Source organism: Varanus komodoensis, unplaced genomic scaffold (genome assembly GCF_004798865.1).
Source record: "Varanus komodoensis strain SLA01 unplaced genomic scaffold, ASM479886v1 scaffold2, whole genome shotgun sequence".
NCBI classification, from domain to species: Eukaryota; Metazoa; Chordata; class Lepidosauria; order Squamata; family Varanidae; genus Varanus; species Varanus komodoensis.
Genome location: NW_025335568.1, coordinates 34823748 through 34850780, shown reverse-complemented (window position 1 = coordinate 34850780; position 27033 = coordinate 34823748). Strand labels below are relative to the sequence as shown.

Sequence of the window (27033 nt, the reverse complement as noted above, 5' to 3'; positions counted from 1 at the left end):
ACTCAGTTGTTTAACTCACAAACAACACCAAGTGACCCTGTTCAGGTATCACAGAAACACCAAGGTCCTTGTAAAGCTCCTTGTGTGCAGTTTGGCTGGGATGCTCATCCTTGCAATTTGTAGGCTAATTAACCCATGATTTACTCTCAGGTGTTACTGTTATATCTGAAGATCACTAACTTCAAAAGAGTATGCATACACAGGTTTTTTACTGTTTCACCCTGAGGTATAATAGATTCTCCTCCTTTTTTGACTACTTCATGATAATATTTCTGGCTATGTGGCACTTCTGGCTAGCAGAGCTAGGCCTTTCATCAGTGCATGACATGTATTGCTATTGCAGCAGGCAGTAGCTTTTGTTTGAAAAAGCTATCAGAAAATCCTGCTGAGATCCTATGTGTTAGAGCATCTGCAAACACCTTTTTTGCCCTTTGAACTTGGGAGTAGTAGAAAAATTGGCACGTGGTTTACTAAGTTATTTTCTTTTACTCAGATTCAGGCGGCTTTCAGTTGCAGCAACATTTCCACACAGTCTATGGTTAAGTGCACACTCAGTAACACCCATATAACTTCCTCACATACTGATCTAGATACCAAGAAGACATCATTTTCCACACAGACCTGCCTTCCTGCATTAACTTTGTAATGTTTGAAACGTTTTAAGTTAATGACACAATGTAGAATATGGCAATACTTAATATCTGGGGCAAGTAACTGTGCCTTTAACAAAATGGCTGTGAGAATCATAATACATTTGTTTGTAGTACTTCTATAGCATTCAATAAGAAAAATAATGCTTGAGTTTTTCTGATACTTTTCAAGCATGATATGAATCACATTCAACATAACACAACATTTGGGGCATTTTAGTTTATAGAAAAGGCAAGTGTGGGGATCATGTCAGAAATCCATCAATGTAAGATATGAGCAAAATGGATATAAAGGGCTTTGTGTCCCTCATAATGCCAGGATCTGGGATGAATCCATCAAACTCAGTGGTGGGACATTCAGAAGGATAAACGGAAGTATTAATTTATACAATGCCTAGTTAAATTACGGAATTCGCTCTCAGAGGGTAGAGCGAGGACAGCGATCCCTACTTAGGAAACTCCACGGAGAAGATGGCTGTCCTTGGCTGCTAATCACGCTATGAACTCCAGTATCGAGGCAATCTCTCTGAATAGCAGCTACTGAGAGGCTGCTATTAAATTCACGTTCTGTTCCCGGGCTTGTCAGACGGACCTGCTTGGCCACGGGAAAGAAAACCAGCTATGCCTCATAGATAAGCTTAGAGTCTCTGGCAGGTCTTATCTAGCACAGCTTTTCTTAGGTACTTCAACAGTATTACTGTGTAATTTTTACTAACCCCACTTTCACCCATCCTTTATTGATTGGCAGCACTTCCATTAAATACCAATCCAGCCCCCCCGAGGTTACGCCAGCTCGACCTTTCCCCGCACGATAGCGGGGGGCGGGGCAGAAGCAGCTGCGAAGCCGGTTCTCCCTCGCCTGGTCGCAACTCTCGCGAGATCACGGCGAGCTCGGACCGGCCATTCCCCACCCTTTCTCAGTCCCACCTTTTCTCTTTTTGGATTAAAGGAGGCTGGTCGTCGTTTAGGTCAGGTGACTGGGGGTGCAGAAAAGGAGGGGCTGGTTGACGTCGTCGATCATGTGACTGACTCCTGGCGCTTCTCAGAGCCAGCCCAATCTCCACTGTAGGGCCGCGTCGGGGAAACTGCTCCTCTCGTTCTCGGCCCGTTTCCCTCACTCGACTCGCTCCTGTCATGGCGGCGCAAAGTGTCCGGGAGCTGCTTCTGGTGGCGGCTCTGCTGGGTGAGTGAGAGAGGAGAAGTCGGGGACGGGGACGCGGGTCCCCGCGTCTTCCCTTCCCCCCCGTAGGCCTCGGCTCAGCGGGTTGTGCGACGCGCTCTGTGCTGTTTACCTGAGCGACGTTGCTCTGCTGCTGCTCCCTTTTCGCAACACGGGCCTGCCTAGACGTTCCCAGCTCCGGGGCGGCCTGCGAGGAAGCCCCTGCAGAGGAAAAGTGCTGCCTCCGGCCCCTTTGTCGAGTGGGGCTCACCGGGGCTGAATTTCGAGCTGAGGGCTCGGCCGCATAAGCATTTGCCCCTTAAAATGCCGTGAGTTAATCTGGGCGTTTTAGTGGGCAAGGTACCCCAAATGAAGGGTATGGGGCCCCCCAGGTGGGACCAGATGCTTTCTTCCCTACTTCAGAAAGTAACTGCTAGCTTTGGGAGACGATAGGGAGAAATGCGGCTTCTTTTTGTGTTTCCTTTGCCGTTCGGAACAGCACCTTCGTCCCGGTGTTCTTGTGAAGATTCTCCCATTGGATGGTATCGCCCAACTGTACAGGTATCAGCCTACCAGAGTACTTGCGAAAATCGGATTTTTAAGCACGGTGACTGAGTAAACCCTTTCTCGTGTTTTGTATTGCTTCCTTATGTCTATTGTAGCAAAATCTTTGCTACGCTTTTTCTTCCTCCTCTGATTTGCGCTTAAGCCCCTTTGTGGGTTTTAAATCAGCTGACTCTGACTTGGCAGCTCCAGATGTTTTGAACTGCAGTTCCCATCAGCCCCAGTCAGTTTAGCCAATGGTTGAGAAATAGGGTAATCCAAAAAATCTGGAGAGCACCAGATTGGGAAAGGCTACTTCCGCACTCACTCACACGCTCCTGCTCTCTGCAAAAGCTCTAGTGAATGTTTTCTTTCTCTGAAGGCAGGAGGAAGTGACTGAGTACTTTCCCTTTCTGTACACTGTAGAACTAGTTGCAGCTGTAGTTTTTTCAATCTTTGCCTGAACTGAATACACAAAGTATTGATGGCTTGTAACTTAAACCTTGAAACCTAATTTCTCTTGGCTATGCCTGCCTAACTTAATGTGTCACTGCATTATTTTCCTCCTTCCAAGGTAACACTGCTTTTGAAGACTGTTCAAATATTGTAGTTAAAACTAGTGGTATACCATCGATACACTGTTTGTTGAATCCTTATAGTTGTGATAACAGCAAATATTAAATACTGCAGTTAAAAAGAATAGTACAACAGCTACTGCTGGATCAGCAGGACCTTCCCAGTTACTATGTTTAGTGCACCCCCCCCTGCAAAAAGCCTATCTTTTAACTTGGTTGTTGCAGAGCTTGTGGGTGACCCTCTGCAATGTATTATTTCTGTCCTAGTAGACTCTTCCTCCCTCCCCTGGAAAAAGCTTCTCACTATTTCTACAGCAACAAGTTGTTTGGAGTGGGGGCAGGGAATGTTCCCACCAGTGCTTCCTTTGCTATTGAAGGTTGCAGATTATGAACAGATGTTGCAGGCACTTTTTTGGATGAGTTATGATCTCACTTCTCATGTGCAATAGTTTGTTATGCTATTCAAGTTATGAATATAATATAAAAATCTTTCATCTTGCTGTGTCATTTGAGTGTGGGAGTGCTTATCTACCTATCTGAAACCCATTTGCAAATGACTACAACACTGTTTGTGCCAAACACAAAACCATTGCCTCTTTAAATTGGTTTAAAACTGTTCTTCCAAGTGTTGCAGCACACATTTCCTCATGTGTGTGAACTGGTGTTGTTAAATAGCTTCTCCCATTTCTTTATTTGATTAAGCAAGCAAAATTAAGTAGGCAAAGCTTTGTAATAGGCTATTCATCTCCCAGTCATCTCTTGTGAAAACTAGGTATTTATTAGATTCGTATCCACCTTTTCCTTGTTTAAAACATACAAAGTGATTTGCATCATTCTCCTGCTGCTCTCAGTCTTATCCCCACAACAACCCTGTGCTGTGGGTTGAGCTGGGTCTGTGACTGCCCAAAGTCACTCTGTTGGCTCAGTGGCTGAGCCAGAACAAGAACCTAGATCACTTGAGACCCAGTTCTGTATTCTTAACCACTACACCACACTGGCTTTACAGTATCATGTGGATGATCCTTGAATGTAACATGCTGCTAGTGATCCAACTAAAAGTAAACCTTCTGTACACTGCTGTCAGTATCTGGTTGCATAAATGCACTATACTAGAAGTTTTGGGAAAGCTGAAGTGCAGAATGCAGGACAAATATTACTCATGGAATTGGGTGTTCTATTTGTCCTTAATCTGGCATGTCACTGATTTTTCTGATTGTTAAAATAGTTTGCCTGCCTTATTGCACTCCTTTCTAAAGTTTTCCACAGTATCCATATTCTATAGTCCTTTCTCCCAGACGTGGTTATAAGATCACTTTTAATATGGGGGATAGTGTCATTGAAGTCAGCCAGTGCCCTTGTTAGGCTACAGTATTTGTGTCTCCCCTAAACAAAGCTGGGGTATGTTAGCAATGAAAAGCTGTATCAGAGAGATCAGAATGGTTTCATTTACAAGGTTTAGTGGTGTTGAAACAGATTAGGAAAATACAACAGGCCTGTGACTAGTGCAGTCTGTCTTATACAGCTGTTCATTATGTATACTTGATTAAGTGGTTTGGAACTTGAACAAGTTGAAGAAGAGTTCATGAACTTGTTGCTGGATTTTATTCTAGGTGTGATACTTTCTTCTATCATTCCTGAATTTCAGGAATTCAGCTTTCTTCTGTGGATACTTCACTTAGCAGAACACATGTGATTTCTCCTCATCTACTTATCTTGTGGTTCTCTGTGTACCAAAATGAAAAAGTGGTTGGCCTGACAAAGCATGGTCTCTTTGATGGTTACATTTTCTAGGCATTGTAATACTAACACAAATGTTTTAGGTTGATTTTAGACAGTTTCTCCAAATCTTGTGTTCTCTGATCCTCTAATTTCTCTTTATAGTGTCCACTAAAAATATAGTAGCTGACATTTTATTTTAGCTTTTAAAACAACTGAGGTTCAGTCAGTTTTATGTTAGCTAGTTTAACAAAGTGTGTATTGTTGGATGGAATAAGTAACCTTGACTAGGGGTCCTCCTCAGATCATGGAGTTCTAGCACTCTAGCATAAGTTTCCATGAGGCTGAATAGGCTGCTACTTTTTTGATCTGCTGAACTGGGAAATCTCAAGTTTGTGATCAAGGTACTAGAATACAGCTGGTTGGACTTGGTTCTACAGCATGATGTAAGGTTTATGTAGAAATGCCTTGGACAGGCAAGCTAGTCTGTGTTTTGTAGACCATGTTCTGTGAACCATTGTGTCATGATAAAATAGCAAGTGTGTTTGGGTGCAAGGGAAAAATAATTAAGAAACAGATGAGGATGACTTATTTCCTCAAACAAGTCATTACAGCATTCTCCCCTGACCTGGTACCACTCAAATGGGTTGGACTGAAAGTGCTGCTATCTCCATTGAGCAAGGCTGTTATAGAACATTTGGAACCCTGGTTTGAGCAAAACTGCGCTACAGCATTCAGGAGTTTGTGGCTAGATACTGACAGTACAAGCACTAGAACTTGTTTGAGTCATTTTCTCCTAACACTTGAAGTTTGTTTATCCATGAAGTAGAATTGCTTACTCAGGAGGAGCTGCTTCTGATAAAACAGCTGATCCAGCATGAAATTTGAGCTGGTACCGCTGTTTGGCAGGAAGATGTAATATACTGTCTTGATATGTGGCTTTTATAGCCATGAATGGTTCGTTTTCAAGATTTACAATTAAACTATCCACTGATTCGCAAACTAGATAGAAAGTGCAATCCTAGTATTAGCTATCTTTGCATGAAGCTGGTTTCACAGTTTGCTATATATCACTAGTGTTTAAATTACCAACACCAAAAACACATTGCTACCATTTGGCTGCCTTCAGAATGGCATATTTATCATGGGGAGCAGGGGAGAGGTTATTCAGGCCATCCTGGAGTGTTGATGCTACTGTGATCTCAGCCATTGCTTCAGGTCCTGGTTACCTGAAGGAGCGCTTACATCCATATATGCCCAGTCGCCCCCTGAGATCGGCGGGAGAGGCCCTTCTCCAGGAGCCCTCCGTGAGAGAAATTAGGAGGGTGGCTACTCAGAGGAGGGCTTTCTCAGCGGTGGCGCCTAAGTTATGGAATGCGCTCCCCAGAGAGGTCCGCCTGGCGCCGTCGTTATTTGTTTTTCGGCGCCAGGCGAAGACCTTTTTATTTAAGCAACATTTTAAATGTTAATACTACTGAATTTTATCTGGCCAGGGCGGCTTATTTTATATTGTGTGTATATTGTATTTTAAATTATTATTACTATGTTATATGTATATTTTAATTTATGTGGTTTTATTTATTGTTGTAAGCCGCCCCGAGGCTTCGGCGAATGGGGCGGCATAAAAATGTTTTAATAAATAAGTAATAAATAAATTGCGTAAATGATATGGATGGGGCTACAGCAAATATATGCAGCCATGCTCAAATGGTAGTTAATAGTGTGTATTGTGAGCCTTGGATTAGGGGACTGTGGCTAGACTCAGTCTTTCATTTCCTTCCTCTACTTGTAGCCCATAAATTTATCCTGAAGAGCAAGTCATTTTGTATAGATCCTTCAGATTAAAAGGATATAATATCTGCATACTCTATTCAAAACATGTGTCATGTCCCATTAATATGACTTAGTGAGTAAGCTAGAGGATGCTACTTTTGCAAGTAAAAGCCTTTAAAGACAATGACATTCAGATTTCAGTGCACTGGTCTATGCAATTAATGGTTTAAAACCTCACTAGATGGACAGGATTTCTAATTCCCAAGAAGAGCTAGAAAACACTGATTCACACATAGCGCCCCCACCACACACTGCTGAAAGGGGCGGGGTGGGGGCAGAGAATAGAAAATAACCAGGCATGGATTTTTGTGTGAAAGGATATTTGGAACAAATCCTGAGTTCACAGTGCTTTAGTTTCACATATCTGTTGCTGTCTGGCTTCAGGTTGGTGGATCTGTGGCTCTTACTAAAGAAAGTAGATCCCACAAGTTTTGAAGTCTGCTAATTCCTGTTCTGAAATAATTCAGGAACAGATAGTTTCAAATTTATGTCTTAAATGTGTTACTGTGCTAATAATCTAAACTTCTGTATCCTTGTAGAATAGCTGGCATTTCACAGTAGCTAGTCCTGACTGAATATATGGTAATCTCAGTAAACGAATGGAACATGACAGTGCTGCAATAAAACTTGTCATTTGCAATCAGCTTTTCAACAGCCTTCCTGTATTTGCAGCGGACTTCGTTCCTGTGCTGCTAATGTAGTTCTCTAGAAGAACTTGTATGAATGCAGTTTAATAAAAGACTTGAATTACTGCAATCCTACCATGTTCAGAAAAGACAAACAAATTGAGGAATATGATCAGTAGACCCAATATTGGTAGCTAGGCCTTGCAACTTTCACTATGATCCATAGTAATTGTTATTCTGTAATTGTGCTTCAAGGAGTGGAGAGAAGGCAAGAGTTAGTGTTACTACAATTGGGAAAAGGGCATTGATGGATGTTGCTACCTTGGAGTTTAAAGATAAGCAATACAGGAAGTTTAATAGTTTGATCTTCAGCAATTAAAAACATACATGCTGCATAAACTTTACTTGTAGTAGTTCCATGGCTTGCTTGTTACAGTAGAAGTGGAGAAAGTGCAAATTACTCATAGCCCAGGGAGCAATTCAGCAACATACAAAGAAATGCTAGAGTATACAGGCTGGATTTGGAGTGAGAATACATACCAGACTGCCTATATAGCGGGCACTTTAACTCAAGACTGCTATATTGATGGCAAATATTTGCATTCAGTTATTTTACATGGAGGTATCTGGCTTTCTGGTGTCTGCTTTTCCAAACATAGTAGCTGTGTAACTTTTTCCTCTTTTCTCTGTTTTAGAATAAGCCTAGCAGAGGAGACAAATAATACTGTAGCATAACTGGCTAGAGGGAACAGACATCCTATTCCATGACACCTGTCTCATGACAATTTAGTTCCACACACACTTAACTCTACACATGGTTTTAAAAATGCAGAAGTTTGAACTGCCCTTTGTACAGATGTACAAATACAGTCTGAGTAAATAATTAACTCCTGCTGGTCTATATAGCTGCCCTTGACAATTATTTGTACTGTAACAACTAGAGCATTGTTAAAGAAGACATCTGATTTGTACCCTAATCTATTCCCACAAAAACTCTTAAGGAAATTTAGAAGTCAAGGAATAAGAGGGGAGGCCATCTTATAGATCACTAACTGGTTAAAGGGCAGAAAACAAAGAGTCGGAGTAAATGGTAAACTCTTCTAATGGAGAATTAAATGGTAGGTTCCCACAGGGATCCATACTGGGACAAATGCTTTTCATCGTATATGATTTGGAACTAGGAGTGAGCAATGAAGTGTCCAGGTTTGCAGTTACCACTTTTTTTTAGGGATCATAAAACAAAAAATGTTTTTTGAAGAAAAATCTATCTAAAGACAGTTTACTGTTTAAGATACATTATAGTCCAAAGGTTATTCATCATGAAATAAGGATTAGTTTTTAATTATGTAGGCTGTATATTCATGCAGTGTTTTTGGTAAATGAATTCCATTAATCCATTCACAATGTCATGCTTTGCCAGAGGTTTCTGTAAGTTTATTGGGTAATTTTTCTATCTAGAAGACATTATCATGGATGCTTCAAAACTGTGAATTTGTGTTTGCAGAGATCACATGACACTTCACAGCAAAAATGTCATAAAATAAACATACAGAGTTGAGAAAAAGACCTTAGTCCCATTGTTCCTTTGCAAATCTATGTACACAGAATCAAACCCTTACCTCTTAGGTCATGGGTCCTCAAACTATGGCCTGCGGGCCCGCCATGCCCATTTATCCAGGCCTCCTCAGAGGTTTTGGACTCCCTGTGGTTAGACGGCAGCTTGCTTGCTTGGAGATCGTTTTGGAGATCAATTTGGACTCGCTTGGAGAAACAATCTCTGAGTGAGCTGCTACGGTGCCCGCCGCCACCACCTTACCGGCCCGCACCCTGGGGAACCCCTGCCTCAGCAGCCTGCACTTGCTGCTGCTGCCTTTCAACTGGCCCCCTGTTGAAAAAGTTTGATCCCTGTCTTAGGTGCTGAGTTTCAAAAACTTCAATGTATAGATGATTGTTGGGAGTGGAATAGATCTGCACAAGAAGAACTAAGTTTGAGAAGGAAGGAGCAAGCAGTAAAAATGGAAGTGAAACATTTTGAGCAGAATACTCCATAAGTCTTTTGTGTATAGCCTGAGCTTTGTCTTATTATTTTTTGCCCCTGGAGCAGAAAACGTATAATGACAGCAGGCTGTAAAAGAGACCCAGTTTGGGAATATTTTAATGAAGTTCCTCTACCTATGTGTCAGGCAGGCATGAGTGCAAATTATGTAGAAAAGCATGGCTTAAAATCTAGTCTTGCTGACCAGTGATTTAAATCAATTTGATTTAAATTAAATCCACCCTGAAGGGAAGATTTGATAGAATTGTATAAAATTATGTATTTTGATGGTGAAAATGGAAAAGGAAACATGTGTCTCCCTCTCATAATATTTGAATCTAGGGTCATTCCATAAAGCTGATTGGCAGGAGCTTCAGGATAAATAAAATTACTTCACGTAGCACATAGTTAGACTGTGGAAGTTAATATTGAAGATGTAGTGAAGCCAAGTAATTTGAATGGCTTAAAAAGGGATTTGAAACAAATTAATGGAGCATAAGTGGGTGGGTACTAAACTTGATAGCTATATGTAAACTCCAGTATTGGAAGCAGGATGCTAATATAAACCAGTTGCACTTGTGTAATTTTTGTGGCCTTCTCACAGGCACTGTATAAGCAATGAACCATTTTACATAAACATTGACACAAATAGCCTTGTTCTGTGCAAGGTTGGGGTGGCGGGATGGGAGTTGTAACTTGAAGAACAAACTAATAGGTGGTGCAGTGTGTTATAAGTAGGCGTGGATCATCCACACAAAATAATGTAGTAGAAACAAAAGGAAATGCTAAATCAATGCAAGCATTCTAAAAGTGCTTGTGTTCTGTGTTTCATCCTTCCCAGCAAACCCCACAGTTACACAAGCATATTGATTGTGCCTTTTGAGGATACATGCTAACATTGCACTATTTGATCTTCCTCATGTATTTTCTGTTCACAGGGTTTTTACAAGCATCGTCAGCATTTCAAGTAAAAAATAAGGATGGAAAAATATGCATATTAGCCAATTTCTCTGCAGAGTTCACAGTGGACTATGTCACACAGAGTAAAAAAGTGCAGGTGAGACTGTTTAAGTTTGAACTTATGCGAGGTCAGTAAGCTAACTCGAGGATGTGCAATTTAAGATGCTATTGTCGGACCACTCTGTACCTCAGTATAGCTAAAGTCATTCAGATGCCTACAGTTGGAGTCAAAACTACTTATTGCACATTCAGGTTTGGGCATTTATGAACAGTAAATTGTCTTTTTGTGAATACTGTGACAGGGAGCTACAGCTAAACATAGATGTCTGCTGCATCTGTTTAATCTATTCATTTTAAATCATCTCGCTCTAAAAAAAAAAAAAAAAAAACAACCTGAAAATGTGTGGATTGGTTCAAAGTTCCTTACTAGAATGTGGTTGATAGTGTGTATGATCGGACACATTTTATAACAATACTGTGAAGTCATCACAGTTATTTTCTGTTGTGGAACTCAAAGTGGTATATAGTTTTCTGCATTTATCTTCACAGAAGTCCTGTGACAGACTGAGAGACTGGCCCAAGAACACAGAGTAAACTCTCATGGTTGTGTCTCCTAAGCCCTAGGCAGAGCATTCTGTCCCTGGCAGGAACTTCTTTTTGTCACTCAGGCTGGTTCTAGATGTGTTCCTGATACCACATATTTCTGCCCACTTCCAGTCTCAATTATGTTGCACATATTTTGAATATTAATCACAACTAGCAAGGAATGCTATGTTTTTTTAACTAAGATTATATTATTCTTGTATTATACTTGCAAATTATATTTACCCCTTTCAGTACACCATGATAATTTGGATGAATTGATCAATGGTGCCTTTTAAACCATCCCAGAATTATGACCTAATCTTGCAAACTGTTGCATTATCAAATAGTAATAGTAGCGCCATAAGTTGATGTGACTCTAATAGGGAGTAACAACCATTGTGTGCTACAAGATCAGTAGCTAATGGGATGATTTTTTTAAAAATTGAAAATGGGTAGTGGTGTTGGACTTAATCTTTGCACCACTTTCAAACTTTTATAATGCTGGATTGACTGTAGCATACCTACTAATTAATATTGAGGCAACAGAAGGAAAGCTTTGTCCAGCAAGGTAAGTTGGTATTGTTATGACTGCCATCTCAGTATGTGAAAATGGAAGCTCAAGTATAGAGCTTCATTGTTCTGTGAACAGAGCTGGGTTAATAGCCAGCTAGAATGTTTGCTAGAAGGCTTCAAATAAATCAATTCCAAAAGGTATGATGTGAGTATCGGGGATAATGCCACCTATTCCAGCATGAGTATGTTGAAGCAAACTCAGGACCAGACTAGAGCACAAGGAACCATACATTTTTAGACAAGTTCATAGGAGAAAAAGCATGGAGAATACTAAGGAAATCCAGATTTTTTTGTTTTTTACTTATAATGAATCATGCAAGCTCATAAAACCCATGTAGGCTGACTTAGTATATACTTTGTCATCCCTGGTGTTTCTAGCTGTTCAAGATCTGCAGATCTTAAAATACTTTGACAATGTGTGACTAGCAATGGTGATAAATAGTTAGACGTGGGACTGAAGACAGTGGATCTATATCTGCATGAGTGCCAGTTCCTGATTCCAAGAAAGGCAGCATTGCCTTTAGCATTGGAGGGGAAATGTCAAAAGCAGCTATATGTTCTGTCTCGAATATTTTTCAGTAATGATAGTTTTGAAGCTTATTATAATTGTATTGCTGCTTTTATGTCTACTTAGAACGTAACCTTCACACTGCCAGCTAATGCTCATGTACTGGAAGATGAAAGCACCTGTGGCGGGAAAGATACTTCGCAAGTTATTGCAGTTGGATTTGGTTATGGGCATTCATTGAGCATGACATTTGAAAAGAAGACTGTTTTCTACATGGTTACTAACCTGACCTTTAAGTACAACTTGTCGGATGCCACCTTTTTCCATGATGCAGTTGGAAGTAAGTGTTGCAGAATCCAGTATGCTGCTGTAACTGGGGTGGCAGTAGGTAGGATGGCAGTCTACCGAGGTAGAATTTAAGGCCCATCAGGCATGAGCTCTAAAACAAGTGTGCACTTTCCACTGCAGGCATGGAAGAAGCAACCAAAGAAACTGATATTAAAGCACACTTGGATACAAGGTTCATGTGTCACAACAAGCACATGATACACATGAGGAATGTGACAGTTCGTCTCAGTAATGTTACACTTGAAGCGTACCTTCCAAATAACACCTTCAGTAAAAATGGTAAGCATCTTCTCATCAAAGAGAGCATCCAATGAACTAAATCTTCCCAGTAGAACTAGATATATCTATGGGTATTTTATTAACTGTAGACCTGGTTTTAGCCAAAATATGTATTTGATAATATTTCTAAAAGCTTCTGTGAAAGAGTTTCCAATCAGAAAATACAACTTGTGCAAATACTTGAAACAGGGATGGAGAGTCTCTAACCCCTTTTAGTGCAGCTCAGTTACCCACACTGCCTCTTCTGCACTTGCAGGTTGCCATAAATTTGCAACCTCCCTCTCTTTCCCATGGTCCAGCTGTTTCCATCGATCAGCTGAACCACCCCATTCAAGCCTCAAGAGAAGGGAGGTTTGAACCTCCCCCATCAGCAGAGCAAATGGAACAGATTAACGTGAAAAGGATAGACCTAGAAGGATCAGTTTCCTAGAGAACCAGCACGTGCATGCTTGATGGATGAAATTGGAGTGATGTCTGACCAGGATATGAAGTAGGAGGAATTAACTGAGAAGTAGAATTTGATGTGGGGCAATGTCTGGGTAGGGTATTTGAAACAAAGTGAAACTCTTCATCATTTTTCTTTTTATAGACTTCTCCCAAAATACCAGGAAGTGAGTTTATTGCATAAAAGAATAAGACACCTAAACTTTATCTGGGACAGAGTTTCCTTCAAAATACAAGGACTAACCACAATAAAAATTTTAAACATAGAAAAAACTATTAAGTTATGTGAAGAAGCACATAACTTGACTGTACAAAATAAATTGATTGTATAAAAAGAGCAAAATTAAAGTATAGGCATATGTTAAAGGAAGCTGTTCATGTTCTATATGTTTCTCTACTCCAGCTTATTGTAATGGAGTGGGTATGCTGCTGAGTTATTTTTAAGCAGAAGTGGGTTAGGTTGCTTCTAGTTACTTTCCATTTCTGTGTCTTGTACCTTCTAGAAACGATCTGTGCTGAAGATAAAGGGTCTACTACTCCCGTTGTTCCAACTACTCCCGTTACAACAGCTACCCACATACCTATAACTACTAGCTCAGCACCACCCACACCCTCCAAAATCCCAGATACTGGACGGTATAATGTGACTGGCCTGCATGGAACCTGTTTGCTTGCATCTATGGGTCTGCAAGTCAATGTCACCTACACTACGAAAAATAAGGTATGTCTTCCCATTAATGGTACATATGGATATACAGAAATATACACTTCTTCAGGGGAACCTTATGAACCTTAGAACAAACTAGTTATGTTTTTAAACAGCCAGTTATTCCTCCCCCACACAAAAGATGAATTTCAAGTTGAAGGGTTATGTTATCTGTCTAGTGTATTCTGCATATTCAGCCAAGCAGAATATGATTAACACTTAGCCTTTTCACAAGTCAGTTCACTTGTTTTACTACAGGTTTGGTTTGTGAGATTAGTTATTGAAATGTGAATGTTCTTTTATACTGACAAGGCTCTAGGGGGTGACATATTTGAGTTTACATATGTGTTTGAGAATCAAAAAGGGAAACAAGGGTGCTGCTATTCCAGTTCTAAAAGGCAGGAGTGGAACAGGCTGATGGAAGAGAAGGAAGAGATACCTTGCAGCTTTCTTCTTTCTGGTTTGCATCCAACCCCAAAATTCCTGGCTGCTCTGACTGTTCAATGCTGTTGTTTAACACCACCAGTTCAGTGAAAAGCGTTACAATTCAGGACTTGATTCCAGTTGAACAAAAAGTCCTAATATGTTACCAGAACCAGTCAGAAAAAATGGAGGGAACAATTTAACAGTACCCGAGTAGATCTGAGTGCAGGCAAGATCTGATGGGCAGGGGGATGATCCATTAGTCCTTCCTGTATTGAAATACAGTATTTGGTCCCCAGGATTTGAGTAAATGCAGCTGTTGATAGGACAAGTACACAAGACAGGGATTCTGTTGGGGAAACACCTAGCCTGTTATCAAGTGGGGTATAGTAAATGGTCTAGGGCTAAGATATGTGAAGGATACAATGCATTAGGTACCTCATTGGTGGTGGGCTGATTAACAAATGTATCAAGGATCTTGCTCTTAATGCAGATATAGGTTTACTGACATGAATGAATTTGAAAACACAAATCTGTTCAGTACCATAGCAGGAATATACGGTGCTTTCAAGACATCTACATGTATCCACCCTGTGCATAAACTGCTGTGTGAAGTCTAAACATTTTCTGCCCTTTTTTCCCCTCAAGACTGATAAATCAGAAGTGTTGAATCTTCCTGCAAATGCATCTTACTCAGGAACCTGTGAGAATGCCACAGTTACTTTAAATGTGACTTCTAGGAGTGTCAGTATCTTTCTCAGTTTTGCTCAGGTAAGCATAGTTCAATACAGTGTTGTAAAGAATTCAGACAGGAATTGCTTGCATCACTCACACACCATTAAAAACCTGCATTTGATCTGCGTAAATTATGCAAATGTGCCATAGATGCCCACTAGAAATCCTAGTCTCTCCAAGTGGAGAGGAAATGTACATATACTTGCAACTGGAAAGTATGGGTTAAAAGAAAGCTCAGATTTCCCAAGCTGTGGAACGCCAAACTAACTTCAGTTGCTTCTGGAGGATGTGTAAAGAATTGAGTATCTTTTAATCCTATAGCAGATTTTTGCAGATCTGTTCCAAGCTTTGCAGATCTGTTCCAAGCTTCATATGTTTTCTCAGTAAATTAACAAGTTCAAAATATTATGATAACACAAGTAGGGCAGTTTTTAAAAAGAAACAAAGTAACTGGTTTCTTTTCTCTTTAAGAACTCAAGTACTGAAAAATACTTTCTGCAAGTTATCAGCGTAAGCGCAGGTCTGCCTCCTGAAGCAGCAAGTAAGATTTCCTCATTTTTAAAGATCCTTAGTGATATAGAGTTCAGGGGTCTTGAGCATGGAACCTGGCAGGCACCAAGAAAAATGTCTGTGGGGCACATGAGTGTCCAGGGAAGCTGTGTTGTAGATCCAGGTTTTAAAGGGCACAAAGAATGTCCAGAGCTCAAAACACACAAAGATAAATCTTTGCAAATTACTTTAATTGCCATGTTGAACGGACAGGATTATTCATACACTGAGTTGAACTTTCTAAAGCCAAGAAAAAAAGACAAGTTAGCAAATGGGAATGAGCATCAGTTTGTCCGTAAGGGCAGTGTCCCCTTCAAAGCCTTCTTAGCTCTTATCTTTTTAGTTGCCAGGGCAAAAAGAGAAACCCTGTAAGACACTTGCAGCAGCCTCTCATAACAAGAACACTAATTTCTCAGAATCAAAATAAGCATTAAAGGCGGATAAGCGTGCTAGTCAGAAATGTTTCTGGGTTCACAGTATAAAGAACAGTGAAAGATACAATGCAAAGGATTCTCCACTTCAAGTGATCCACAGATACAGACACGCTGCTCCATTGGGATATGAGAATAATGACCAAATAAGAGGGCTGTATAGATGGCTTGGAAAGGAAGGACTGTAAAGGCCACCCTAAGGCTATAATTAGAGATGCTAAGTAATTAGATCTTAAATGGTCATGTTTAAATAATCTAAACCAAGGAGAAGCCTTGGAATTCAGAATTGAAAAATGGTCGATTAGGGCATCTGAGCAATATATCCAGGCCCTAAGATGGGAATTATCAACTGTAGCCCCAGGAGATATTTGGGGAGGGAATGTCTATCAATTATGGAATTAAACCTGGGTTGTTTAGGGTCTTTTGATAATAACTGAATGATTTATTCCATAATGAACTGGGGGACCTGTTCCTGTTCTGATACTTTATTATAGCAAGATGTGCACAAGCCTGAAGAGAGAGGACCTGTTTCTGCTCTTAACAGTGCAGACAGGGTACCCCCGGGTAGGGCAAGTAACTGTCTTAGAAAAATGTTTTGAATTATGTCCAGATGAGATAGTATATCCTTATTTCATCCCCATACTTCAATTCCATATAAGAGGTAGGGAACAACCTTGGTCTTAAAAAACTTCAATGTAAGATCTATCAGGTGTCAACACTTAAGTGTAAAAAGTGCAAGATAGACCCTATAATTCTAGGGGCTGAGGTTTTGACCATTTCCAGATGGAGTTTCCAATTTAGGTTGTCCCTAAAAGTGACCCTCAGGTATTTAACAAAGCAACATTTCTTTATTGGATTACCAAGGATGCTCCAAGATGAAGTTCTGAGTCGTCCCCCCTCCCATGACCTTTACTTTGGTCTTAGCATCTTTGCAATAGTATCCCAGTTGCGGTAGAAGCCTGCTTAGACCAATTTTAGTTTGAGAAATCAGGACCATGTCATCAGCATACAATCAAACTGAAGTTTTTAACTGACCCAATGATGGAGGTGTAAATTGTGGTCCTGAAACTCTCACCAATGTTATTTATATAAAAATTGAGTAATAAGGGGGCCAGGACACACCCCTGCTTTTCTGATGATAATCGTTTAGGTTAGGGAACTGGAGGTTTCCAGTCTGACTTGTGTCTCTATGGACCTCTCAGAGCAAAGAAAGCTTGGACCATGGCATGGTCTACTGAATCAAATGCGGCTATCAGGTCGAACACAACATAGAGTGCCTTTCTGTGCTCATGAATGCCAGAATAGACTAGTTGATGCAGTGTGTGGCTGTGCTCAATGGTTCCAAGGCCTTTCTTAAAATCCACTTGTGCTGAGTGTAGAATATGCTTTAGATCCACCCACTTTGAGTTGCTGAAATCAGAGGCCTAATCGCCCTGGAGAGGATATGCTGCCATCCGATCTGTTTAAAGCCTTCCTGGAATGATGGCCAAATGGTGGCCACACTGGTCCCAATTCTGTCCAGAGTGTTCTCTTTGGTTAACAAAACAGGCCAGATCCCACCCAGCTGGAAGGTAAACATCGTAGTTCCATTGGTAAAATAAGGTGGCAAAAGAATGCATGTCTCTCTAGACTGTCTTTACTTGTTCAGGTTTTATAAATAACAGTGGTCTTACATAATTTCACCTCCTTCCCAGGAAAAACTATTAATGCTGTCAACAATACCCTGAGTGCCCTACAAGCTACAGTTGGGAAATCTTACAAATGTGTTTCAAAAGAGAGTATCTGGCTCTCAAGCATAGCATCTGTCAACATATACAATGTTCAAATCCAGGCTTTCAAGATTTCAGGAAACAAGTTTGGAGCAGGTGAGAAATTTAATCAATACAATATTTGAAAATGGAGTTATTCATTTAAAAGAGTGGTAAAGGTAAAGGTTTCCCCTTGACGTTGCGTCCAGTCATGCCTGACTCTAGGGGGCGGTGCTCATCTCCGTTTCCTAGCCAGGGGAGCCAGCATTTGTCCGCAGACAGTTTCCGTGGTCATGTGGCCGGCATGACTAGACACCAAAGTGCACGGAATGCTGTTACCTGCCCACCAAAGTGGTACCTTTTTATCTACTTGCATTTGCATGCTTTTGAACTGCAAGGTTGGCAGGAGCTGGGACGGAGCAACAGGAACTCACCCTGTTGTGCAGATTCGAACCGGCGACCTTTCGATCAACCAGCACAGCGGTTTAAACCACTGCACCACCTGCAGTCCCTAAAAGAGTGGTAGTGCAATTCATATGCTGGTTGTTTTATTTAAACTTAAACAAGCTTACATGCTTCAGCTATCTCAAAGATGTGTAAATTTTTTTTGGTCTCAGCTCTCCTAAAGGATTAATGGCTCAACAAGTTTGAAAGGAAAGGCTGTTATTCTTGACCATTTAAACATATGATACCTGAAATAAGTAGTATTCTGCTTTTCATCATCAGTTTAAATTTGACTTCCACCAGTTGATGAGGAAAAATCACCAAAATCCCCCTTTAAAATAATTACACAAGGTGAAACAAAGTAAGGTGTCATATTAAAAATCATTTGATAAAATGTGTGCTCCTGCTTGCCAGGTGATCTTAGTGCATACGTTCACAGTTAGCCTCTGCTGCAACTATAAGGTGAATTAATTGCCAAACATTAACTGAAATGGTGGGGCGATACTTGTAACTTGCATAATCATGCTTTTTATACTAAATAGATAAAGCATGTGGAAAGTATTCAGCAGAGCTTCTACTAACTGGGGAAGTTTCAAACACTGGCTAGTGTGAGGGGGGTGTGGTGAGGTTGGGGAATGTTAAATGTACTTTCAGTACAGTATTGTTCAGAATTATGTTCATCTCTCATCTCCCCATTGCTATTAGCAACCAAAGTAAAATGCTTTAAAAAAAAAACTTGCCCAGAGAAACTTGGTGATTGAACACCAGGCTTCTTTGCATGATTTAAAAGAAAAATCTCTTGACCTCTTGATTGATAGAACTCCAGAATAAAACTTTTTTTCTTTCTTTCAGTGGAAGAATGTCCACAGGATGAAAACAATATGTTGATCCCTATCATTGTTGGTGCAGCACTTGCTGGACTTGTCCTTATAGTGTTGATTGCATATTTAATTGGAAGAAAACGTAGCCATGCTGGCTATCAAACTATTTAATAATTTGCACTTAAACCAGAGTGGAAGAGCAGCAGTTGCAAGAAGCAGATACATTGATCCCCCCTTCATCTTCCTGTCAGTCATATGAGGGAGCACAATCTTTTCTTTATCAGCTGTTTCTTCCAGTATCTGCTTAACTAAATGTGAAATTCATCTCGTGGCATTTAACTATGCACAAAAGATAACTTCTATAATTCTGTTTAATTTGCTAATGGGTTAAATATTTACCCACCTAGAAACAGGCTGCTGTTTTAAGAATGCTTTTCAGAATTGGCATGTTTTTTAATATCAACTACTCAAAATGAGTGATAGTTAATTCACATTCACTTAAATTCAGATTAATTGTATCTAACAAAGGGAAACTTCCACTTCCTACTACCAACCTGTGCTGAACTTAGTTACTGATCTTATGCAGTTGAAGTAATGACTGACCAATCAAGCTCAGTTATTCCTACTTTGTCTCTACCTAGATGTGTATCATTAAGCTTTAAATACTAAGCCCAGTATATGAAAGGTGTGAAGATACAATTTGGCTGACTCTTAAAAGATATTTTTGGTCTGTCAACTTGGTAGGAGTTGGCCATTTTTTTACATAAAATGGGTGTTACTTTATTTTTTTGTAAAGTAAATTTCAGTCTCTTCTGTTGGAAGTTCAAAGGAGATCCTATTTCTGCACATGTGTACAATAGACTTCAATCTGCTAATTCTTGCTTTGACTTTGGCTGGGACTGTACACTGCAAGGATCAGTTATGGATGCATTGCCTGTAACAATGCTAATAAAGACTTTTCTGTATGTTTTCAGTGTTCTATTGAACCAATTTACAGGGCTTCTAATGATTCAGTCTGCAATCTAGACTTCTGAGAGGCAGTGTGAAGTGTATGAAGCTTATTTACACATCTTAGAACATTGTTTCTTTTATACTAATCTCAGAACCTTGCCCTGAAATCTTCAGTAATGTTTACTTATTTCAAATAGGCTTTCTAATAGGAGAGATGTGACTTAATTCAGCTAGAGCCTGAGCAAAATTTGGGATCCTTCTGGCAGTTTCTGGTGCTTCCCAAATAGAAGCAGGTGCCCCTCCAAAGCTCAGCTTTGCCTAAGGCTTCATTCTGGATCTGAAAAGATAGCCTTTTGTTTTCCTTTCAATAAACATTGGGGAAGCAGCAGAAGGCAGAGTGGGTGGAGCTGACCAATAGCTTTGCCTTCTAAGATTAAGACACATTTTATGAGAGGTGCTACACACAGGCTGCTTTAGGAGAAAGAGAAAGATGAAACAGCAGGCTCTGATTATTGAAAAACCTTTGATTTCAATAAGAACTACCTAGCCTTCTGAAACTTTATAGGTTTCTTAAGCTCTCCCTTGTATACTGTCTTGTATTCAAAAGAATTTATAAGGAACATTGCTGGTTGTTTGCTGTTTTTCGTCTGAATCATGACAGTTTTTTCACAAGGGCAAATATTGCAAATTGCATCCAGTTGTACCAAGAAAATTGGTAGTCCCTTCCTGGGACTACTGTATCTTGAACCATTTTAAAATTTTCCCTAGAGGAGGTATGAAGCCTTGGACTTCAAAATCTCAACTGCTTTGGTACTGAGTTAAAGTGAATCACCTCCAAACTTGTATAGGCAGAATAAGCCACTTTTCAGATGCCCTGAATGAGAGTCAGAGTGGGATCTTGAAATCAGTGCAGGCTTTGTAGGTGATGACAGCTATAACTGCCACTATTTTTTCTGCATGAAATCCACATGGCAATTGGTTTACCGTAACATTTTCATTGTGAAAAAGCCTGCTTTTTCACAGCAGTTTGCATGTGTATATTCTAAGAACTAAGAGTTGAAGAAAGAACAAACTGAAGTTTTAGGGTTGGTTGACCAGTGGTATGTAATTATGAAAGTTCCAGAACTTCCTGAAGATCACTTCTGGTGAAATAAGCATCATTTCTAAAGCTGTATCTATGTAGTACCTGCACTGTAAGAGCCACTGACTGGCATAGTTTGTCTTTGTAATCACAGCTCCTTGTTCTAGTGTAGCCTTCCCCAAACTGCTGCCCTTCAGCTGTGCCAGACTGCAATTCACAGCTGCCATGGCCTTAGCCATACTGGCTGGCAATGATTTAGATTTAGTCCAGCACATCTGGGGAGTACCAGGGGTCTACAGTACTATGTACACATTTAATGCTCATGATAAGAAAAACATAATTTTTTAACCAGCTTCCAGTTTAAGCTTTGGATACCAAGCAGGCATGTTGTACACTACAACTCCTGTTTTACATTACTGTTGCCTGTATTCTTCCAGGCACATATATCATACCAACCTGCACATTGAAAGAGCAAAACATACAACCTGTTACTGCACATAGAGTTGAAGTACTTCTGCTACCACAGGACCAGGCAGTCTAATTCCAGGCTGAAATCACTCAGGTGATTTACAGATAAGACACTAGTTAAAATTCAGGCTTATAGCCTCTTACCTATCTCAAAACTCAGCATGTGATCAAATTACCTTTGCCCTGAATCTACAAAAGGCTTTAAACTCAGTCTTAACTCGAAGGTATCCAATGGCTTGAGTGAGTTCTGGCAGCAGCAGCGATCTCCACCTTTTACTTCATGCATTTTATCAACCTTTTCCAACATCCCATATAAAGCATGGGGGAACGGAAGGGAAGGAGGCTGGGATGTGGAGAGGGCTTGGGGTAGAGGCAGTGGCAGCTTACTCCCCTCACCCCAGCGCATTCCTTTTCCCTCTTTGGGGTTCGGTTGCATGCTAGCGACGAACCTTTAGAATACCAGCACTGCTGTTGTGGGATTCCAAGAACGCCTATGGACCATCAGCCAATTCAGAAGGTCATAATTCCCTTAATATTGAAAAGTCCTGTATTATACCAAATGTGCTCATTGAGGGCCTTAAAAGTAGCAACAAATTTTTCAGTGGGGTTGAAAGAATCAACTAGGCAAGGCTAGTGCGGTAGAGCTATTGTGCATACATACATTGTTTTCACATTCTTTAATACACAGGAAACTTGCCCTTGCAGCTCATTAAAAAAAGGAAACAGCCACTGGAGCTTTCCTATTTCTTTGCAATGAGAAGTGAATGTCTTTTAAGATAAATAGATGAACACAAGTGTTACACAGGCTTGCTGTGACAGTACTACTCCAGATAAAAGGTGTTTGGGGATGCAAAGCAAGACTTGTAGCAAGTCTAAGACACAGATGTGCTGTTCTCAAAAGAATATTTTCGTACTTATTTTTCTAAACACAACTCAATTTCATAACTAGAATTTATTTTGTATTTTCATATGAAGACATTTATAAATTTAAATGACAACATTTCCTGCAAGTAGTGCCTTTATTTGGGGGGGGGGTATTACCACAGTAATAATTTCATTCTCATGGTGCAATTCTCACAAATGAAAATTGTCTTCACAAAAAATAAAACTATTATACAAAAAGGCTGGAGAGAACTGGTCAAGCGCCTGTCAACAGAAATTGTGCATAAGTGAAGTGATGGAATGTACCCATTTTTGCAACATTTTATATTATTGTCCATTTACCTCTGTGCAATCAGATTTTCTCTACAAGTTTCTCGCAGTTTTTCTATTGTAGCCATCCGCAGACTTCCAGGCTCTGTAAATATTTTCTAGAAATAAGAATTAAAATGTTAGTATAACCAGAGGAACCAGGATTGGGGAGAGAAGACAGACTGTGTTTCAGGGAATAGAACAGGCTGCAGAAATACATTACTGCATTTCAGAATCTTCCAGCCTATGCCCAGTAACAAATTCTTCTCTAAAATGGGATACTGCACTGGGGGAGCATGAAATCCTCTAGTGGGCTTGACACAGAATCTAGAACATTCCAATTATGTGGGATTCCCATTAAAAGTATTGTAGCACAACTCTTTGAAACCACATGCCTAAAAATCATCTTAATGTTTTCACAAATGCACTTAGAGGTGTAGTCTAGATGGACAGGATTCGGTAGTGGTGTAGCACTAGGGCTAATGACATTGCACTAGCGTAAATTAACCCTAATCCAATGCTATTTATCATAGCCCAGCACAAAGAGGGGGAAATGATTTGCCTCTGCTGGTTTTCAATGGCCAAACGGTGCTTTTGCCTCCTGTGCTAGCAGTTGCTAATGTCATTGTGCTAACATTCATTTACATTAGTGCTAACACTGTGGCACCATTAGAGCACACCGGATTTGAAGATACAAGTAGTGGAAGCATTGCCACACTTTCAGAAAATACATGAACTGTAGTGCCTTGTCTCTGCAGTGCTCTTCTGCATAATTGCTTATTTGCAAGTCCAGTGTGCAGAGATGTGATTACAGCCACTTGTTCAGATGGCTTCAGGACAGGCTGATCAGCAGCTATGAACTAGGCAGAATTTCTATGCTCAGAAGCAGTATATTGCTAAATCCATCCAGCAGCCGCAACTTGATTTAATCCAGCAAAGCTCTTGGGAGGACACTCAAGTCAGAAACCCCCAAATTGGTTGGCATGCAGAGGTGGTAATTAATAAAAAGTAACATGGTGATCATAGAAGAGAGGTTGAAGTGCAACTCAGCAAATGGGGTCACCTTTTGCTGTTTTGGACTACAACTCCTGACCACTGTCATGTTGGCTGAGGTTGATGGGGGCTGGAAGCCAAACCATCTAGAGGGCCTAAGGCTGATAGAAGTTTGCACCAGACAGCACGTAGAAGACATTTGGTTTCAAGTTGCTAGTAAAGTCTGGTACTCTAACATTTGAATAATAGCTGCTTATTGGGTTATTTATTATTTATTTATTTATTAAAAGCTTTTGTATGCCGTTCTATTATTCAAAATCTCAGGATGGCTTACAATATTTAAAACAACAATTAAAACAACAATTTCTAATAAATAATAGAAACAAAACAATAAATCACAAAACAAACAGAGTGACTGAAGGATGAAAGTTGTTAACTTTTAAAATACTGTTTGAATAAAAAGGTTTCTGCCTGGCGGCGAAAAGAGTATAAACTTGGTGCCCAGGCATACCTCTCTGGGAAGTACATTCCAGAGTCTGGGCGCCACCGCAGAGAAGGCCCTACTCCAAGTTGATGACCTTTTTACCTCTCTTAGGGTTCCCAGAGCAGGGCTTCTCTCACAGATCTTAAGGGGCGTGAGGGCATATAAGGAAGGAGACATTGCTTCAGGTGTCCTGGTCTCAAGCCATTTAGGGCTTTATAGGTCAAAACCAGCACCTTGAATTGGGCCCGGACTTCAACTGGAATCCAGTGGAGCTGGTAGAGGACCAGCGTTATGTGAGAGTAACGGCCGGTCCCTGGCAGCAGCCTGGCAGCTCTATTCTGTACCAGTTGCAGTATCCGGACCGTTTTCAAAGGTTGAAAAGTCTCCCATTCTGTTATTGCCAAGGTTAGGTGCTACATGAAAATGTTGTTACAGTGATGGGTAAGATAAGGCTTGTTATCTGTGTGCTTTCTGCACATCCTTAGGAATCATCATGTTTATGCAGAAAAAATGTCTTCCAAATGATGAGCATAATAGGTTAAATCCAGACTCCTCCACAGAAAAAACTAAAATCCAAGAGAGGTTCCAAGGAGGTGTGAGTTGTCAGTTCCTACTGGAGCTTCCTAGTGCCTTCCCCCATGATATCCTGGATGTTGCCTGACCCTCTGAAGGAAATTTTTGGGACAGAAATGCCCCCTACCCTTTCCTCCAGCCATGTGTCCTGCAGGTGGAGTTCCATCCACAAGTATTCAGAATTCAACCCAGTGCTCAAGCACTCTAGGTAAAAAATTCACAAAATACTCCAACCAGCTTTAGCAAAACACTTAAAAGTTTCCCAATATCCACAACCATTATCAAACCAATACATATATATTTCTAGATAAGCAGACACCCACCTGCATGAAAGTGTGACACTCTGTTACAAATGGACCTTTGGTGATCTGCTTAAATTTATCACAGATATCTGGGAAGTTAGTGCCTTCTAAAATGAAAGTTTGGTGTTGCTTAATCAATGTTAAGGCCACACGAAATAGTATTTTTGATCCCTCGTAGAACAAGCAGTCCCAAATTCGAAGCACTGTCTGTAGAAGAAGGAAGTCATTTGTTTAGACATCACTGGTACTCTATGCTGGAATATTTCTTGAAAGTAAAACCATACATATAGCTAAGAAGTTCTCACTTGCCTCGACTGGAAGAACGTCAATGAACAAACAAATAAACCAACGGGACACCACCAAAGTCCACATAATGCCATGCTTCTCCATTAGCTCTGCCACAGCTGGAATCTTCATTTTTACAAGCTCTCCAAGAACTTCTTGATCAGTTTTCAGTCCCATCATTTCTGGGCTATAATAATCTTTCAAGCAAGAAGGGAAAAGCAAAGACTAAATCACTAAAAAAGGTCAAGGTAAAAGGAAGTATAGTATATAAAAATGCATTACTATTTATTGAATTCATTAGTCACCTTTCTTTTTAAAGAGGACCAAAGAAATTTCAAATTATTCAAATGCTCAAAATATAAAACAGTTAAAAATAATTTCTGCTGTAGAATACAAGAGAGGAAGGGGATGAATTGCACTTCATATCATGCTTGAGACTACTCAGAAGAAGGGGGAATCACCCCAGTGTTTCCAAAAGTCTCCACAGCCTGGTTTTAAGTGAATGACCGCCTGTTCCCTTTCTATTTCTCTACACATACCAGATAATTTGAGCAAAGAGCATAGTGCTGATTGAAAGACTGCCTTCCATTGCTTGTGTCCTCAAAGATGCACAAAGAAATCAGGAAAAGAGAAGGCAACCAAGAGGCTGGATGATTTCCTCAGCTCAAACAGGATGCTGCTAGAAACTGCTCTGAACTAGTTTTCAATCCATTGCAACCATCTGAACATGTGGTATTCACTGCAGAATTATTAAGAACACAGTGTTACACCTTAAAGACTAATGGACATTCCAAGGCATGATTCTGACACCATAACAGGCCTTAGCATAGATGGCACTGAAAATACCAGTCAGACAGTGGCAAATTTGCACATCACAAGCTACCCTGAGAATAAGCAAAGGTGCGTGGGTGGCATGTAGTCCCACATCAAATTGCTAAAGGGATTTAGATTCCTTACAAACACAGGAGGATTCCTGCAAGGCTGTTGTTGTTAGTCGCAAAGTCGTGTCCGACCCATCACTCCATGGACAACATTCCTCCAGGCCTTCCTGTCCTCCACCATCCCCCGGAGTCCACTTAAGCTCACACCAACTGCTTCAGTGACTCCATCTAGCCACCTCATCCTCTGCCGTCCCCTTCTTCTTTTGCCATCTATTGTTCCCAGCATTAGGCTCTTCTCCAGGGAGTCCTTCCTTCTCATTAGGAGGCCAAAGTATTTGAGTTTCATCTTCAGGATCTGGCCTTCTAAAGAGCAGTCAGGGTTGATCTCCTCTAGGACTGACCAGTTTGATCGCCTTGCCATCCAAGGGACTCGCAGGAGTCTCCTCCAGCACCACAATTCAGAGGCCTCAATTCTTCGGCGCTCAGCCTTCCTTATGGTCCAGCTTTCACAGCCATACATTGCAACTGGGAAAACCATAGCCTTGACTATACGCACTTGACTATACGCACTTAGTTTTTTTAATGTTGAGTTTCAAGCCAACTTTTGCACTCTCCTCCTTCACCCGCTTCTTTAGTTCCTCTTCACTTTCTGCCATTAGAGTGGTTTCATCTGCATATCTGAGGTTGTTGATATTTCTCCCAACCATCTTAATTCCAACTGGTGATTCATCTAGCCCCGCTCTTCTCATGATGTGCTCTGCATATAAGTTAAATTGGCAGGGCGACAGTATACAGCCTTGCCGAACTCCTTTCTCAATTTTGAACCAATCAGTGGTTCCGTGTCCAGTTCTCACTGTTGCTTCTTGACCCGCATATAGGTCATTTCTCAAGAGACAAATAAGATGGTCTGGTACTCCCATCTCTTTAAGAACTTGCCACAATTTGTTGTGATCCACACAATCAAAGGCTTTAGCATAGTCAATGAAGCAGAAGTAGATGTTTTTCTGGAACTCCCTAGCTTTCTCCATGATCCAGCGTATGTTGGCAGTTTGATCTCTAGTTCCTCTCCCTCTTTGAAATCCTGCCTGTACTTCTGGTAGTTCTCGGTCCACATACTGCTGGAGCCTAGCTTG

At 40.6% G+C, this 27033-nt stretch overlaps 2 protein-coding genes across 3 annotated transcripts in view; one reads left to right on the top strand and one right to left on the bottom strand.

The window, feature by feature from the left end:
• The first annotated feature begins 1647 nt into the window (after positions 1-1647).
• On the top strand, positions 1648-19656 carry LAMP1 (lysosomal associated membrane protein 1). 2 transcript variants are annotated; one of them, XM_044428636.1, is made up of 9 exons: positions 1648-1833; positions 10076-10194; positions 11890-12103; positions 12232-12390; positions 13338-13555; positions 14612-14734; positions 15170-15239; positions 17373-17543; positions 18723-19656. In XM_044428636.1, the coding sequence occupies exons 1-9, from the start codon at positions 1785-1787 to the stop codon at positions 18860-18862; spliced, it is 1263 nt and encodes a 420-aa protein (XP_044284571.1). In that variant the 5' UTR covers positions 1648-1784; the 3' UTR covers positions 18863-19656. The 2 variants fall into 2 exon arrangements, with proteins under 2 accessions (XP_044284571.1, XP_044284572.1); XM_044428637.1 differs by lacking the exon at positions 1648-1833 and adding an exon at positions 1910-2370.
• Positions 19657-22135: 2479 nt separating this feature from the next.
• Positions 22136-27033, bottom strand: part of GRTP1 (growth hormone regulated TBC protein 1) — a 31208-nt gene continuing 26310 nt past the window's right edge. The window contains exons 7-9 of the mRNA XM_044428550.1: positions 25044-25216; positions 24756-24941; positions 22136-22501 (exon numbers count right to left, since the gene is read on the bottom strand). Of these exons, the coding sequence (XP_044284485.1) occupies positions 22412-22501; positions 24756-24941; positions 25044-25216 (449 nt within the window). The 3' untranslated portion in view covers positions 22136-22411. The remainder of the gene's footprint in view (positions 22502-24755; positions 24942-25043; positions 25217-27033) is intronic.